At 34.4% G+C, this 17,536-nt stretch overlaps 2 protein-coding genes across 2 annotated transcripts; one reads left to right on the top strand and one right to left on the bottom strand.

Annotated features, from left to right (window-relative positions):
• Nucleotides 1-8,900: 8,900 nt before the first annotated feature.
• Nucleotides 8,901-13,592, bottom strand: LOC132143814 (GTPase IMAP family member 7). Its single transcript, XM_059554367.1, has 4 exons — nt 13,487-13,592; nt 10,366-11,706; nt 10,213-10,264; nt 8,901-9,795 (listed from the first exon to the last, which is right to left on the bottom strand). Exons 2-3 carry the CDS (start codon nt 11,663-11,665, stop codon nt 10,218-10,220), a joined length of 1,347 nt encoding a protein of 448 aa, XP_059410350.1. The 5' UTR covers nt 11,666-11,706; nt 13,487-13,592; the 3' UTR covers nt 8,901-9,795; nt 10,213-10,217.
• Nucleotides 13,509-15,275, top strand: LOC132143815 (GTPase IMAP family member 7-like). Its single transcript, XM_059554368.1, has 2 exons — nt 13,509-13,732; nt 13,849-15,275. The coding sequence occupies exons 1-2, from the start codon at nt 13,642-13,644 to the stop codon at nt 14,562-14,564; spliced, it is 807 nt and encodes a 268-aa protein (XP_059410351.1). The 5' UTR covers nt 13,509-13,641; the 3' UTR covers nt 14,565-15,275.
• Nucleotides 15,276-17,536: the final 2,261 nt, after the last annotated feature.

Below are 17,536 nucleotides of genomic sequence, written 5' to 3'. Positions count from 1 at the left end.
TTATCCATTAACCAGATCATAACATGAGTATTAGCTCAGCGTGTACAGGAAACAGATCATCTGTATTGGCCAAGTGACAGTAGAGCAGATGCCAGTGTGTCTGTGACCGGTGTTTAACTGCTTTTGTCTACTATGTGTTCCAGAGGTATGAATCCCCAATGCTTTTTTACTGCTTGGAAATAAAATCCATACTAAGGTCAGATGATCATACATACTATTTTTTTTTCCTGGACATGTCCTGATTGGGATTTCTACTTAGTCCAAACTGTCCAGGATTTGGCATAGTTTAAAGTCCTCATACATTGAATATTTATACGCATTGCTTTGACAGTGCTCTGTAGATCCCACTTTCTCGCACACTCAAACTGATTATGTACAATGTCTGCATGCATGCTATTGGTCAAACTACTTTTCAGTATGAAAACAATAGGAACACAAAGCCAAAACCCAAACATTTTTGGCAGCTTAGAAATCCTGGCCAGGACATGACCAGAAAATAAGAAAATGGATGGTCACTCTAGCTAAGGAATCTCCTTGGGAGGGCCCCTCTGGAACAACTCATTCTGTAATTGTGCGTTTCTGTGAGTGATGCTCAATGGTGCAAAAGTAACAGAAAGAGAAAGAAAAAAAAGAGACCTAAATCACTGGATTATAAATACAGGAACATATAGATTACTTCTGGCTTGCCTTCCTATGATAATGCTCTGTTACACAATTAGTGTGAAATAGAGATAGTTTGTTGGGACATTGAAATATATATCACCATGAATATTTGTGCAATTTTTTTTTCATTCATTTAGTGTTGTTAAGTTAATATGGGAGGCAAAATTACATATGGTAATAAGACTCGTTTTCAGAGAATATATGCTGTATATAATTAATTTTAAGCTAAGAAATTTAGGTATGTGCAGTGATGTTAAAACATTAAACTACTTAACAACTCAAAGAGACAGACTTTTTTTATTATTAAATCAACAGATGGAATAATATTTGCACTTCTGAGAATATGGACTGTTACTTGTTGCTAGATGTTTCAGCTTTAAACAAGATGAAAAATATTGATTAAGAACATTTTTGCAAGATGGGAATTAAGCAAAAATCTGGTGGAAAAACAACTCTGGGACTCATAACCAAGAAAGACTATTATACTAGAATAAACACAAGAAAGCAGATGCAGCACTGTGCCACGTCTCTCACAGAGCAGGACTTAACCTATGTCTAAACAAACAGCATCATCTAGTGGTCGGTCAACAGTACTGGCCTCAAAAAGAAGAGAAAATATTTCAAGCTATTGACAGCTCAAGTCGTTAACAGCTGGAAACAAGCAGTGTTTACACCAAAGTGAAAAAATTTCAACATCTCTCAAAGAATTTCTTGTGAAAATATGCACTAACATCCAACAAGTGCACCCAGTTACAAAAGACAGACATCCAAAATGTAAATAGTAGACAGAAAGTAAGTAAAGCTTTATCCAAGATTGTAGGAAATAAAGATGTCAAAGAACCTTATCTTAGCTTTTGCCGAGAAAAGGTTATGCCTTATATTAAAGAAATATGACAGGAAAGAGTAGGAGGGAGGAGAAGTGTGTGGGGTTGGGAAATGACGCTGTTTGGCCTCACACTTGTTTCCTCACAGGAGCAGTAAAAACCTTATGTGCCATAAACATGTGTGCTACTGCTGTGCTATGGCTCTGGTATTAACCACAGAACTTTGTTAGGTCAAAAGCAGTCCGGTATATTTTAGGAATTTAAACCAATAAACGCTGTTTTAAAAAATCTAGAAAATACAGTACAATACTCTTGAAGTCTGCCCCAAAATCCACAGTAGTGTCATAACCCCACAGCTCTACCACAACATGAACCAAAACAAGCAGACAAAAGTTTTCTGAAGTTCTGATCAAGTCCACCGCTAAGCTCTTGAAGTTTCAGACTGATTTGTCACAGCTTTGGCTTTACTTGCTCCAAAATAAACTAGGACATGTACTTGTACATGAGAAAGTGTATTGGCTGCCAAAAAGAATACTACTCAGCGTTATTCAAGATCTTACTCGCTGACATAGTAGGTGTTATAGGAAAAAAGTTAAGGCTAAATTACCAAGTTCAAGCTGTGTGAACTTGCTGACCAGCAAATTGTCAGCAATGCTAGAATGTTTGTGAATGTTAAATGAATGAAACTTGCCACCTCCTGAACCAAAATTACAATAAGTCAAATCTTCTGGTCATTGATGAATGGTTTTTCATCATCATTTTGCATTAGCAACAGTATATTAAACTACTGTTAATGTGTGACTGATTATATTTACTTTTTAGGTTCATATTTAATAAAAAATATAAACATTTTCATAATTCATTAACAATTATTTTGTCTTGTTTTCTAGTACAATATTTCTAAACAAGCTGACTTGACAAGGAAAATAACGTGATATTAGGGGGATAGTTCAGACAAAATAAAACTTTGTGGTTCCAAACCCGTAAGATATTAATTCTTAATCTTCTTAATCTTAATTCTTAATCTTCTGTAATGAAAAAACTTTTTTTTAATCTTTTGTTACTAACTTTTTTCCCATTGACTGCTGTTTTATTTTTGGTGTGTTCTTTGTAGTTCTCCCGGTTACATATAATATAAATATAAACAATACAATTTAAACAACCAGATAGTTCCAACCAAAGTCACTTTGGATGAACCATCTAAACCATTTCATTTTTGACTGAACTGGTTGAATGAATGATTCAAATGACTCAGTCAAAAACATTCAGTAGCCTATGTATAAAGTATATTTTATTTTCTAAATGATCATTGATCTCTCAGTCAGTCCAACTCAGTCTTGAAGGAAATTCAGTTTATGATACTTTTTTTTTTAAATGGTCATTAGCTTGGTAGGCAATTATTTTTTCCTCCGTTTGTCGTTTGAAACCCAGATGCAATGACATCTGCTGCTCTTCTAAATTCATTCATGTTCATGCTTCACTTGTGCTTGTCCTTCTGATCACTCCTCTGGTTCCCCATCTCTGATGTTGTCACTGCATGAGGATATCAGGCTCAATGATAAATAGTAGGTCATCATTACCACACCGCTCTTCCAGAAAGAGGGTCATGTCTTCCTGAATCGCCTCCTGTAGTTCTCCAGTGTTGACCAAAGGATGGCTGTTTAGCTTCACTATAATATCACCTGTTTCAAGCCCACCTCTGTGAAAATGAACCAATGAAAGGAGAATGACGTGTGATTTGTTTTGGGTAAATCAGTGCATGATGATTTCTAAACATAACAATGTGATTAAAGTTTGATCTTAAAAAGGCATTTTAAAGAGAATCTGAGATGGACAGAAGTTATTTTTGGGCTGAGACATACTTCTGAGCTGGAGAGTCTGGGACAACTTCGCGGACAAGAATTCCACTGCTGATATCTGGAAAGTCTGGATTATGCCTTTTTAACCCCTGGACAAGGCTGAGGGAAAGAAGAAAAATAGAAAACCTGATATCTGAGGAAAAGAAAGCAGATACAGATGACTCCTTTTAAAGGGGTGCTTGATTGCGATTTAACTTTTTTAACATTAGTTAAACAATAAATGCAACTTTCAACATTGAAAGTGTCTTTTAAAATTCTGGCAGTTTAATGCCTACAAGAATGGCTCATAGGGACTAAAACTAGTTACTTCCTGGTTGACATCACAAACCCTGAAATTTACATAAACCTCACCCCCGGGAACATGTAACAAAGGGTGTGAGGCATGCTGCGCTTCTTTGGAGAAGAGGAAGAGCTGTTGCCATGCCGTTAAAACTAGGGGTGCACAAAACATCTATTTATATATGAATCGCTATTCTGTCTTTTAATGATTCTAATGGATTCACAAGTTTCAAAATCAATGTTGTAAGGCAGCAGTTCCTAATAAAAAATTAAAAAAGCATCGATGACTAAGCATTAATGATTGACATAACATACTTCTTTGTTAAAGTGACCATTTTGTTTCCAATAAATCTTTTCTTTGGGATGTTAACATCTGAAAGAGAAATTATTAGCTCCAAAGGATTTCACAATTTCATGGTGCTTTTAAGTTATATCAGACAGATCGCATTTACAAGTTTTAATGCACATAAACACTACAACAAATACGACTTTATTAATGTTGTCAGTAAGAAAACATGGTGAAAGTAATGGACAGAGTATCTGTATTGATGGTAAATTTGTTGAAATTAATAAAAATTATCATTTTAAAGCTGAATGTATAAAATATGATAGCAATGTACAAGTATGAAATAATAATGATTCACTTAATGGAAGTTTTATAAATTCAGTGACAAGTAAAAACAAGTAAAAACACATTGTGCATTTTTTGTAGTAGAGTAAAAAAAAAATCTTTCTCTATTTTTTGTAGTATATAGAAAAAATCCCAGCCAGCACTTGACTGACATTCAGTGCATGTTTAATGTTTTCACATGAACTAAATTTAAACAAGACCTGCAAGGCAAGATTCACTTGAGAATAAACATCTAAATCCCAACTGGGATGGGGATATGAACAAATTTTGCTCCAAGAATATTGCTTAATTGATAACATTCCAGTTTTTCCAGTCCTTGTGTCCATTTTTTTTTTTTTGACTTTTAGTTTAGTTTTCTTTTGAGGGGGGGGGGGGGGGGGTTGGGGCTCTTGTTCCTTTCCAGTTGTCATTATTCTCATTGTTTTCCAGTTGTGTCAAGTTAATATGGTTTGTCCTGTGTTTATAAACCCTTGGCTATGTCCTAAATAGTATACTCTCTTGAGTAGTTACTTACTTTGGAGAAGTACCGTATTTTTCGGACTATAAGTCACACCTGAGTATAAGTCGCATCAGTCCAAAAATACGTCATGATGAGGGGAAAAAATATATAAGTCGCACTGGACTATAAGTCGCATTTATTTAGAACCAAGAACCAAGAGAAAGCATTACCGTCTACAGCCACGAGAGGGCGCTTATATGCTGCTTAGTGTAGGATACAGGAGCACTGAGCAGCTTCTCTGGCAGTATAGAGCGCCCTCTCGCGGCTGTAGATGGTAATGGTAAATGGTAAATGGACTGCATTTATATAGCGCTTTCAACAGACCACATGGCCATCCAAAGCGCTTTACAATTTGCCTCACATTCACCCATTCACACACCGACTGTGGTGTCAGCCATTTAAGGCGCCATCCAGCTCGTCGGGAGCAGCTGGGATTAGGTGTCTTGCTCAAGGACACCTCGACACTTGGTCAGGTGGAGCCGGGGATCGAACCACCAACCTTCCGGTTTGTAGACAACCTACATGAACCACTGAGCCACTGCCGCCCAATGTGGCTGTAATGCCGCTGTAATGTTTTCTCTTGGTTCAATTCTCTCGGTTCATGTCAAATTAATTTTGATAAATAAGTCGCACCTGACTATAAGTCGCAGGGCCAGCCAAACTATGAAAAAAAGTGCGACTTATAGTCCGGAAAATATGGTAATCATTTTGCAGTCGCTAAAAAAGTATGTTCTATATAGTATGCATGTGTGTAACATGAATGTATATACTACATTCCACATGTTGTCATTATCACATGACCTTCTAGAGTAAGTTATATCCCTTCACTCCCATTCATAAATCCACTTCTGTGGCCTCATGGGACAGTAAAATGTCCATCATATGCACACTTCAGAAACTCATCAGAAAGAGTAGGTCCTCTGGGTACTTTTTGCCTACTCCGTTACGTATAAAATGAATTTAGACATCCTTCTTTTATCAAATTCTGTACTTTTTGGATGCAGCCTTTGTTTCTTGGATTCCTGGTTTTCTTGTGTTTTTGTTTCATTCTAATAAACTGCTTGCATAATGGATCTTACGCCACTCCATCACTGACTTGGCCAACATGACACAACCTGATCAAACTGAATTTATTCTATGATTTGCAAAAAAACATATGCAGTCTGTCCAAAAGATCAGATATGAAAAATCGGAATTGAGTGCAGTGTGGAAAGGTCTAAAGCTAGAGAGCAAAAGATGAGGAAATTACATGAGCTACGATAAACAGTAACAAAATATCTGCAAGCAATCCAGAGTCTGACGTGGGAACATATAAATTTTTGTTTTCTGGTGTTACCTGAATGTTTCTTCCTTTGATACTCTAAATCAAAAATGGGTTATGGAAATATTACACTAGATCATTTTCGCATCTCATAAAAAGATCCATATGCATCAGGAAACAAAACACCTCTTAAAACACAACACCTCTTGAATTCCCTCACACAAATGTAGGTCAACATGTGCAGCAGGCTAACAATAACATGTACAAGTGTGTCCAGATGAGGCAGATTGTGTGATATAAACCATCTGCCTCTGGAGTCATAAACATTTTTAAAGGTGTAGCCATTTTTGGATGATTTGTGCTGATGTTTTATACTCTGGAAATTTATGAAAGAAAAAACTCTGGACTATTGATTAATAGGTTTTGTGTCGGGAAAATCAACTGTAAAGAAATATGGTGACACCAAAAAAGGTTGAAGATTAAACTTTTCAGCCTCAAGGCTTTGTTCCACATTTACAGAACAATAAAAATAAAGGACACCAGGGAAACACTATAACTCCTGTTATTATGAACAGTTTTAAACACATAACACAACATGTACGCGTTTGATATGACAATTCCTGGGGTTAAAATGTAAGTCTATACTTTTCCTTGTGGTCTTTATCTACAGTAATTTACTGTTTGTGCACTGGTATACTGTATACTAGTTCACAGTAGAATACCATAGTTTTAGTTTAAAACACAGTAATATAAGAAGTACTGTGAGTGTCACAATAATCAGAAATGTCTTGTAGAAAATCACAGTAATTACCAATGTATTGTAGAAAACACGATAAACGATTATGTACTTTAGAAAACTACAGTAACCAACAATGTGCTACAAAAAAAAATCATAGTAACGTATCATATAACCAATTAAAACCTGCTTAGTTTTCACCAGAGAGCAGGTGCGACTACTCGTAACTTGAATGCATTTGGCTTCAGGTGTCTTTTGCTTCCAGTTATTTTACCCGTACAAACACAGCTCATTATACTGCTTCATACAAACTGTTAATTATTATCATATTATTTTAACTTCAGTATCATAGTCAGAAATTTACCCCCAAGAATGTGAATTCACCGTACTGCCATACACCAGGGTTTTCTGAAACCCAGCCACTGGGATAGAAAAGGAAAACACTACACTGGCAGCTGGGTTACCAGCCAATGACTGCATTTCATTCGACCTCACTGTAATTCAGTTGCATTTAGTTTGAATAGAGAAAACAGGAAGCAAATTCTTTAATAAATAATAATAATAAAAAATTACCAGAATGTCATCAACATTTTATTGTTTTCAACACATCTAGCAATAAGTGAAGAATGATTAATAATCATTATAATGATGAGCAGTTAACTGTGACTGTTGATTAATTAATATTTATATTTAAAGCTTACAACATGCATCATGTAGTTATTTTTTTTCTTTTTCTTTTTTGTGAATCAATATAAATAAACAGCAATGGAACCTGTCGGTACCGATAGTCTAGTGGTTAGCACAATGACATATAGAGCAACTGTGTCTCTGGCGACCTGTGTTTAGTTCCTGGCTTAAGGTTTTTTGCCCATTACATTCCCCATCAATCACTACACTGTCCTGTGTAATAAGCACAAAAATGTAAAAAAAAAATCATTTGAAAAAAGTTTCAAATTAGTGAGTTTTACTTTACAGTTACATGGTTGTTACTGTAAATGAAAACAGTGAATATGTGGTTATTTCTTCTACAGTAAGTTACTTGTCGCTATCTGCCAGTTAATTACTGTATTTCCTTTCTTCAGTAAGCTACTTTTCACTAGCAGACAGTTAATTACTGTAGTTCTTTTTTACAGTAAGTTACTTGCCACTTGCTGCCAGTTAATTTATGTGCTTTTTATGCAGTAAGTTACTTATCACTTGCTACCTGTTAATTACTCTGAATTTCACAGTTAAAAACACTTACAGCTCCTACTTTAAGTAAATATTTTTTTAATTTGATGTGATTGTAATGTGACAATACTGCAGGGTAACACAAGATGACAGTGATCCTTAAGCACTAGAAGGAATGTGTCCAAACAACACAGAATTACTGCAGCAAAAGTGACAGCAAACTCAATATTCACCTTTAAGACCCTGTTAAAATCCACTGAGCTTCACAAATCCATAAAAAAGCTGCAACTGCTTTAATATTTAAGCGCCAAAATGCAGCAAAGATGGTTTTCTAATTATAAAACCTGGACAGATGGAGCGCCAGACAAACCACCTATGAAATAAATATTTTCAAACCACTGTGGGCAGTTTTGGAGAGAAGAGTGAGAAGCAGATCTTGTCTTCAACATGAAGCAAGAGGCAGTTGTCATTCAGTTGAGACTATTTAGTAGTTTTATGAACATATTCTAAAAAGGTTTATGGTCTATGTTTTAAAGACAAATGATGGTAATACACCTTAATACAAATATATATTTTCCGGGTTCTGTATTATTTTGTCCAACCCCTGTATGTGAAATGTTTTGCATGTTTTGTTTCCATATGTAATAATACTCATGCTATATGGCTAGTATTGTAGCCTATATTTTGTATATTGTTACTGATATATTGAATCAATCATTTAATATATCAAACAAGACATTACAATTCAGAGGCACCAGCATACAAAGACACAAAAAAGGAGAAAACACCCCACCCAGAGGCGAACATTAGTACTGCAAATGACACGGTAATGAAGAAGATTTAAATAAAAACCTGCATGGTTGTAAATAAAAGACAAATGCATACTGTATATTAATTTGTACGGTAATGAACCAGCTCTACACAAAACACAACATAATTAACTATTATTTCATAATACACCAGGATTTTCACAGATACCACTTTATAAAGTCATAATTAAAGAAACGGAAAATACTGTCTGGGTACAGTTTTCATAAGGTTTTTAAAAAAATTAAAAAACAAAGTTTTCTGTTATGGTTAGGGGTAGGAAATTTAATGACATTTAAAACTTCTGTGCAATGATTGACTCGTCCAAAGTTGCCTAAATTGTTGATAGTAACAAAAGTAAATTAAACAATGAATAAGTTTAAATCTCATGTTTATTGAATTTATCAAATACTAAGTTAAAAAGTCAAAAGAATAAGTGATTAAATCAAATATTTATGAAAATACACTAACAGGCTGGATAAAAATAGGCCAACATCTCACAAACTCACATGACAAAACAAACTGCATTAAGTACAAAAACAAGATTTGCAAGAGGAAATGATATTTTAAAGGTTAAGAAGGTCTAGTCTTTAAATAACAATAACGCCATTTATACCCTGTGTAGTACATTTGATTGTAATGATTACAGTTGATAGATAGAAGTGTAAAAGTTTTGTCTCAAATTTTGAAATCATAGGATGCTCAGTATAGCACTGTGATTCTGGTCAGGAACTTGTTACACAATGTGCAAAACAAACACCTCATCACGAGGAGCCTGTATTTGTTCATTTCTAACCTACTTGGTACATCCACTACTGTCACAGAAATATTTATTTTGCTGTTTATTATCCTCACTTCTGTTTACACTGCTTAGTCTTCAGCTCTTTGTTACCTGTCAAGTTAACATTAACACGTATCATTGAAGAGAATATTACATATTTGCAAACACAACATTTTTATAGAAATATTGGTGTTCAGATGAAAAAGAATGTGTGGAAAGATGATAAAATTAAACATTTTCCAGCACATCTCTTTTTTCCCGATGTTGTATTGCACTTCTTGAGTTCTTAAAAAGAAGAGAGAGAAAAAAGGCATTTTTAATTTTTTGGGGGGGTCACTATCAAGCAGACAATCAATGACAGCCAATCAGAAAATGTTATTAAAGGAATAGTTCATCCTAAAATAAAAAATTCTGTCATCATTTACTCACTCTCAAGTTGTTCCAAACCTGTATGAGTTTCTTTCCTCTATTGAACACAAAAGATTTTTTTTTAAGAATGGTTACAACCTAACAATTGGTGGCAGCTATTGACTGTTAAAAAAGAAAAAAAAAAGAAAAAAAATATATAAATTTTTATACAGGTTTAGGACAACATGAGGGTGAGTAAATTATGACAATTTTTTGTGAACTATCAATTTAACACTTAGCAATCAAATACTCAGTATATAGAGAGTTATGAGTGAATATCAAAATACACAATACCTCTTTTAAATCATTAAGCCATCCTTTAAATCGTTAAGTTTTTCTCGTTTCTCTATTAAAATGAAAAGAAACACACATAGTCACAATCTTAATCGCATTAAAAAAACAACATTTGTTATGCTTCATTTAATATGTTCTTTGTTATCTACATACTTTTTTCTTCTGTGTGATCCGGACCGTTCCTCTTTTCTTTGATGAAGTGACCATAGTTTTCATGGTAAATTGCAGAAATCTTTTCAAACAGTTGGTTAACTTGAGTCTGATCATTGACATCCTTGTTATTCAGTGCATGAAATCTTTTGCCGTACAATTTTACTAGATTTTCAATCTCTGGATTCTCCTTAATGTACTCTTCAATATCTTTGTTTTCTAGATAATCCTTTCCAGAGAACAGGATCATTGTTTGTTTTCTTGATTTGTGAAGACACGCATGTATGCGATCTATTATTTGGAGGTTTTCTGTGGTAACTTGTCCCGCTCTGATCACAATCATAATGACATGAGGCCCTGGAGCAGCATATGACAAAGACTGAGAGACTGAATCATTCACTTCTGTTTCTTCCTTAAAGCCAGGAGAATCAATCAACACTAAATGAATCCCAGACCTTCTGGTTTTATTAATCGGTGATTGGCTCCTTTCAGTTTTTTTATCATTTCCTAAAAGTGTGGTAATGGTTGAGGTCTTTCCTACCCCAGCCATTCCCAAGACAACAACTCTGACTTCTTCACTTGTCTTGTCCATTGGTTCTGTAGTGTCTTTCTTGTGCCTCTTCATATGTGCATCTGAATGTCCTATAGTTTCATCAGATGTGACTTGATCTTGTTCTGGTTTTACGATCATTTTTTCATCTTGCTTTTCACTCTGGGAGCTCTCTTTAGAGTTTTCATTCATTCCCTGTGTTTCTTTTAGATCCTCTAACAACTTGTTCAAATTCTTCACAGATGAACTATCTTTGTTGTTCCAGGTGTACACTCGATTTCCACAGCACTGAATGATAATCTTCAGTGCTCCCTCTTCTTCTGTGATAAACTGATCAAAGGATTTTGACTCAAGGTTATCATGGAATGAAAACAGAATTGTAGTATGAGTAAAAAAATCTTCTCCTAGGATTTTACGTAACTGTGGAATCATTTGCATTTCTTTTGCTGTATAGGAACCAATGGGGATGACCATGAGAAAAGCATAATGACCATTAAGTGACGCAGTGGCTGCCTTTATTTGTGATGCGACCTCATCCTCAGAGATTTTAGTACAGTGCCATCCAGGAGTGTCCACAACTGTGACTTCCATTCCATGAATCCTCGCTGTTTCAGTCTGGTTTGATACTGTGACTGACTGAGTAGATGCATAAGATTTAAAAACCTTTTTACCAAGTATGGTATTTCCTGAAGCACTTTTACCAGACCCCGTCGTGCCAAGCAGGATAACCTGCAATTTATCTTGGGCTTCCATTCTCAAGGTAGTTTGTAACTCTGTCCAGAAAGCAGTATGGCCTACAGAAAGAATAAAACAGATTAATGTCATATTAATTTTGTGGAATAAAAAGTATTTACAACAACAATAACTTTCAACACCAAGGACTTCTAGGAAGTCTTCTGCTTCTTTCCCATGCTCCCCTGCAAATGTCTGTTCTGGGAGTAGGCCTATGTAGGCCTGTTTGGGGAATACGAAATTCACGAAAAGGGCAATTTGGTTTATGAAGCAGAAACTTCAGAATGACGTAATGAAAAAAATAAATAAAAAAAATAGAGAGTGCTTTGGTGATGACTAAGCAAATGGTTAAATACTACAAAACATATTTCTCACTAGAAATTACAAAAAAAGGTGTACAGCCTATGTTTATGACATTAAATTCAACTTTAGGGGGCTTCAGAGTCTCAAAAATGTAAACTAGCCAACATAGGTTGCTTTAAGGTTTATCTCATAAACGCTGATTCATTCAGAAACTAAGCAAGAGACTGACAGTTCCATATATGATTTTACTCTTTAATAGCAAAAAAAAAGTTAAAAGAATGGTGTATATAAATTTACAGTATTCATAAAAAGTAACGTACAGTAGGCTACCAGGGTGACCATTCTTCAGGTGAAAATCTGAAGTGCGAGCTTGTGAGATATAAACAAGATGCAATTCCTGAGAAATTATGTCAGAATTGTAAGCCATAAACGTGCAATTCTGAGAAATAAATTCAGAACTTCGACATACAAAAAAAAAAAAAAAAAAAAATTACTTTCTTTTACATTTTATTCAGTTGTGGAAACTTCAGTTGCTTTGAAACACTGGGAAATTTAAAGTAAACTGGAAAGTTATTTGGCAGAATATCTCTACACCTGCAAAGAAAAATCACCCAAACTCTTCTTTCTCTTGTCATTACTTTTTTTATACTTTTGCAATATAATACAAAATGGCAATTAAGTTCTTTAAATGTAATTGAATGGCATTGAAGTGACACAAATGACAGCGAGTCTAGTGTAGGTTTGGATTATGAACTTTAATCATCATTCCAGCCAGTTGACGAGGGTTAAGAATGAAATGTGTGCATGTCACAGTTTACCACACTTATTCAGTGAGCCTGATACATTTCTGGCAAAAGGCCAAAACTGTTAAAGGTTTACAGATGCTCTTATCAACACCTGTTTGAGCCAGTCACCTGACATATAAATGTTGTGTAAATAAAAACTCTCTTTATCTTAACCCTTAATCTTCAGATTAGGAATGTGCGTGCAGCTCCATACGCCCGCTAGAAACATTATAAGAATATTAAGGAATTATGTTCTAACAATGTTATCACTTAACATTTTTAGAATGTTTATAGAGAATGTTATACTATCTTTTGAGATAACATTCTGGGAACAAAAATAAAACTACCCGCTAAAAACGTTAAGAATGTTAGGAAATGATGCACTAAACATTTTAAGAATGTTTGAAGAGAATGTTATCCGATTTTATAGGTGAACGTTCTGGGGACAAAAATAAAACTACCTGCTAAAAACATTGCTTGAACAATGCATGGTTAATGCAGAACATTTTAGAACAAACCATTTCTAGCTGGGACCAGCTACTATTTTAGCAGTAGTGCATGTAGAGCACTGAGAAATACATATTTTATTTCTACTAGACAGACAGACATAGATATATAGACAGACAGACACTGTGCCTAATGTTATATTAGAAATAGTCTATGCAATGTCTAAAATCTTAGGGTTGATAAGTACTAAAATCCATTTTAGTCAACTAGCTGATTTCTTCTTTTAAATAGTGCCATAAACTCTTACCTTCAGAGTACAGATCTCCTTATGAATCACTTCCTCTCATCTCCCTTCCTAAATAGTTCAAGTAAAAACCTATCTTATCTTAAAACGCGTGCGCAAAAGAGGTTGGGCTTAGAATTTTTCTTAAAAACAGAGGCAATAAACAGAACTCTGTATTGATGGCTTCAGCAAACCCACTGCCATCAGATTTTCTGAAATCCTTGGAGGAGCAACGCAGTCAGCAGAAAATCATTAACAAAACTACAATGAGTAAGTTCTTTATCAGTCCACCGTCTTATGACTACTAACAGCTGTTTTTAATCCTTGTTAATATTAGTTCAAATGATCAAATATGTGTTAACAAATACTTCTTAAAATGTCAACAGGTCAGGACATACGCATAGTTTTGGTCGGCAAAACAGGAGTTGGCAAGAGTGCTACAGGAAATACCATTCTTGGTGATAGGACATTTTTTTCAGAGGCAAGAAGTACATCAATCACTAAAGAGTGTGCATTTGAATCTCGGATGATAAACAGAAAGCAGATTTGTGTCGTGGACACTCCTGGTCTATATGACACAAATCTGTCCAATGAAGAAGTCTTAGATGAGGTTGTGAATTGCATCAGACTTGCAGCTCCAGGTCCTCATGTCTTTCTTCTTGTAATTGCCATTGGGCGCTTCACTAAAGAAGAGAGAAACACGGTTGGATTGATTCACACAACCTTTGGCCAAGAAGTGCTCAGACACATGATGGTTTTGTTCACCAGGGCAGATGATCTTGAAGACAGGACAATTGAAGATTACATAGCGGAGGCACCAGAACTAAAAAAAGTGATAGATTCATGCAAAGGGAAATACCATATATTCAACAATAGAGAGAAGTCTGACCGTACCCAAGTTGATGAGCTCATGAGGAAGATTGTAGTCATGATAAAACAGAATCATAACAGCTACTACAGCCACCACATGTTTAAAATGGCAAATGAACTCAATAATGCTAGGAGAACCATGAAGGAAAAGGATAAAATTATTGCTGACCTTAAAAAGGAAATAATGGCTTTACAAAAAGAAACAGATAAGTCATCTTGCAGCATACTATAGCATGCTTGAGTATTTGATGCCAGCATTTCATAAAAATGTATAAACGGGGCATTACAAAATTCACAAGAAGATAAACATTAAATCAATGTTAAATTCTAACAATTGTTTAAATGTTTTTATTAATCTTTTTGTTTTTCCTTTTGATTTATTAAAGCATATATGTATCCTTTATGTATTATTTTAATTACATGACTGAAAATGTACATATCATTTGCTTAATCCCTGTAGGAATTTGGTTGGGGATAGAAGTTTACAGACTCAATTTTTGCCTTTTGTTAGTTTTTAACACAGTAACCATTATCCTTTTATGTAAGTTTATAGAATTATTATTATTATTATTATTAGCCTACTACCACCACCCCTACATTCATGTGTTTTATTAGAGTGGCTAGAAAATAAAAAAATTTAAGTCAATGTGTTTTAGTTGACTCTTTTGTGAGTCTTTTTATAGCTTTTCATTACACTCCACCCTTACAGTTTTCCTTTAACTGCACCTGCACATACATGCATACGCACACACTGTATACAGAATGTATGTATGTACAACTGATTAATTTTTCACAATCAATACTGAACTGACTTGAGCTGTATAATGTTATTATTGACTTGTTAGAGCTGCTTTACAGCAGAATTTGAATTTGTTACTATTGTAAAGCTGCTGTGAAACAATCTATATTGTACAGTATGAAGTGTTTTAGAAATAAAGTTGACTTGGCTTGTATTCATACGTGTATTTGTGCATTTGTTTATGCTACATTGTGAAGACCAAATGACCCCACAAGGATAGTAAAACCTGAATTTTTTTACATTGTGGAGACTGGCCTGTGGTCCCTGTGAGGAAAAAAATTATAAAGATTAGTAAATGACTGGTTTTCTGTAAGGGGTAGGTGTAGGGTTAGGGGATAGAACATATCATATGGTCAGTATAAAAGTAATAGAAGTCTATGGAAAGTCCCCAAAATTCAAAGAAACAAATGTGTGTGGGGCAGGGGGGTTGGGGGACCTGGTAAACCCTGCGTCTTGGGGACAAAATATGTACTGCAAGTAAAAAAAATGAACTGAACACACACTCTCTCTCTCTCTCTCTCTCTCTCTCTCTCTCTCTCTCTCTCTCTCTCTCTCTCTCTCTCTCTCTATATATATATATATATATATATATATATATATATATATATATATATATATTACACTCACACACACACACACACACACAATGTAGATAGAAATGCAAGGGGTTAATTTCTTTCTCAAAACACTGAGTTTTGATTTGTAAGTGAACAAATTATGTAAAAATTTTCTCACACATGATCACTGTGTGTAGGTCATCAGTAAATGAGTGTGGCCTTTAAATGTCTTAAGTGTTCCCAAATGAAACAAAAGAGCTTTTAGTTTTAAATTATGTGTGTAGATAACTGTGTTACAAATTTTGTGAAAAGTTTGCTTTACAATAGCAAACCGAGTTTAAAACATGTAATGTGCTTTTAGTTTTGCAGACTTGGTGTAAAGATATACAGTATGTATATGAGTACTGAGTGGGCTTCAAGTACCACTTTTAGTGTCTAAGCAATTATGAAATGCTGTGTCAGTACTTTCATAGCCAGTTATACTGTGAAATACAGCTAAATTATTTTTTTAATATAATACACAGTCTTGAATGGCTTAATGCTTTTATGAATCAGCTACAATAAAACAGAAAGACATGTTGTAAAAACAACTACAGTTATTTATTTTTGTTTATTTATATATGTTTATTAATTGATTTTGTCATTTAGGACATTACATGATCGAGAACTGCTACAGAATTTATCTGCCATATTTTAGCGAATCGTGAAAGCCTTCTAAATAGGAAATATTTTACCAACTGAAGCAGAATAAAATTTGGTACAACCTGTGTGACCTTTTTGTTTTAAATTAATAGGCTATATAATATATGGACCATTATAGGATATGAATGCATTGAAAACTAAACATTAACACCAATAAATACATATAGAGTGCATGTGCATGTGTCATGTATCGATAATAATACATTGTTACACTAAAGGTGTCCTTGTGGAGGAAACTTATTTTTTATCTAAATTTTATTATTATTAGCTTTATTTTCTTTACTCATCTTTATATTCTTTACTCATACATCATTGTTTAAATGTAATTATATGTTTAAGTACTAAGTAATATTAATTAAGTACAAGTACTTATGGTTAAGGTTAGGATTAGGGTTTGGCTTAGGGTTACTTTCATGTAATTATGCATAATTAACTGTTATTATAATAGTAAGTACATGTAGCGTGCAACAAGGACACCTTAAAATAAAGTGTTATCTAATACATGATACCAAACAAGCTGACTGGAAGTCATTTACCTTTATGCTTGGAACATCTGTTTATAATATGTTCCAGGAACTGAAAGACAAAAAAGATCTATTTTCTGCATGGCTGGTGAATCTGGATCAGTCCAAAAGGTGCAAGATAGCAGCATTAAATTGTAGAGACACTTGGCAATACATCTAAGAGCTGAGAATCATCATCATATGTGCACTCACTAAAGGATGGTACCTTTTTTTATAAATGGTACACCTTTGTACCTTATCTACCCTGAAAGTGTGCGTGTTTTATCTGAGGTCACCTGTAATCTGAATAATATACTTTCCTGCGTGACTGCTTTAAATGTAAGGAGTCATATAAGATACAGAGCAAGATATAGATATCAGATAAATCATAATAAATCCAATAAAAATGAATTAAACCATTAACCAATAAACCAAATGTATTGTAGCTTACTGGAAATCTTTTACATTTGTTACAGGTATTGCAAAATATATGTTATACAACAGTTCTCGAAACTAATTTGGCTGATAAGAGTGTGATATAGAGTCCAACAGAAGTTCAACTGTTTGTATCACTCTGCTTGCAAAAGTTATCGTATTTCTCACAGCGAGTGGGAAAATAGATTCCCTGAATCCACTATAATTT

Source organism: Carassius carassius, chromosome 7 (assembly GCF_963082965.1).
Source record: "Carassius carassius chromosome 7, fCarCar2.1, whole genome shotgun sequence".
NCBI lineage: Eukaryota > Metazoa > Chordata > Actinopteri > Cypriniformes > Cyprinidae > Carassius > Carassius carassius.
Note: the sequence above shows the minus strand (reverse complement) of the source record. Positions and strands in the feature narration are given on the sequence as shown.

Bases quoted from the DNA above. Each gene is read 5' to 3' on its own strand.
- LOC132143815 (XM_059554368.1), top strand. From the start codon at position 13,642: ATGGCTTCAGCAAACCCACTGCCATCAGATTTTCTGAAATCCTTGGAG. The intron at 13,733-13,848 runs GTAAGTTCTTTA...AAATGTCAACAG, and splicing joins CATTAACAAAACTACAATGA to GTCAGGACATACGCATAGTT.
- LOC132143814 (XM_059554367.1), bottom strand. From the start codon at position 11,665: ATGGAAGCCCAAGATAAATTGCAGGTTATCCTGCTTGGCACGACGGGG. The intron at 10,265-10,365 runs GTATGTAGATAA...TCATTTTAATAG, and splicing joins GGATCACACAGAAGAAAAAA to AGAAACGAGAAAAACTTAAC.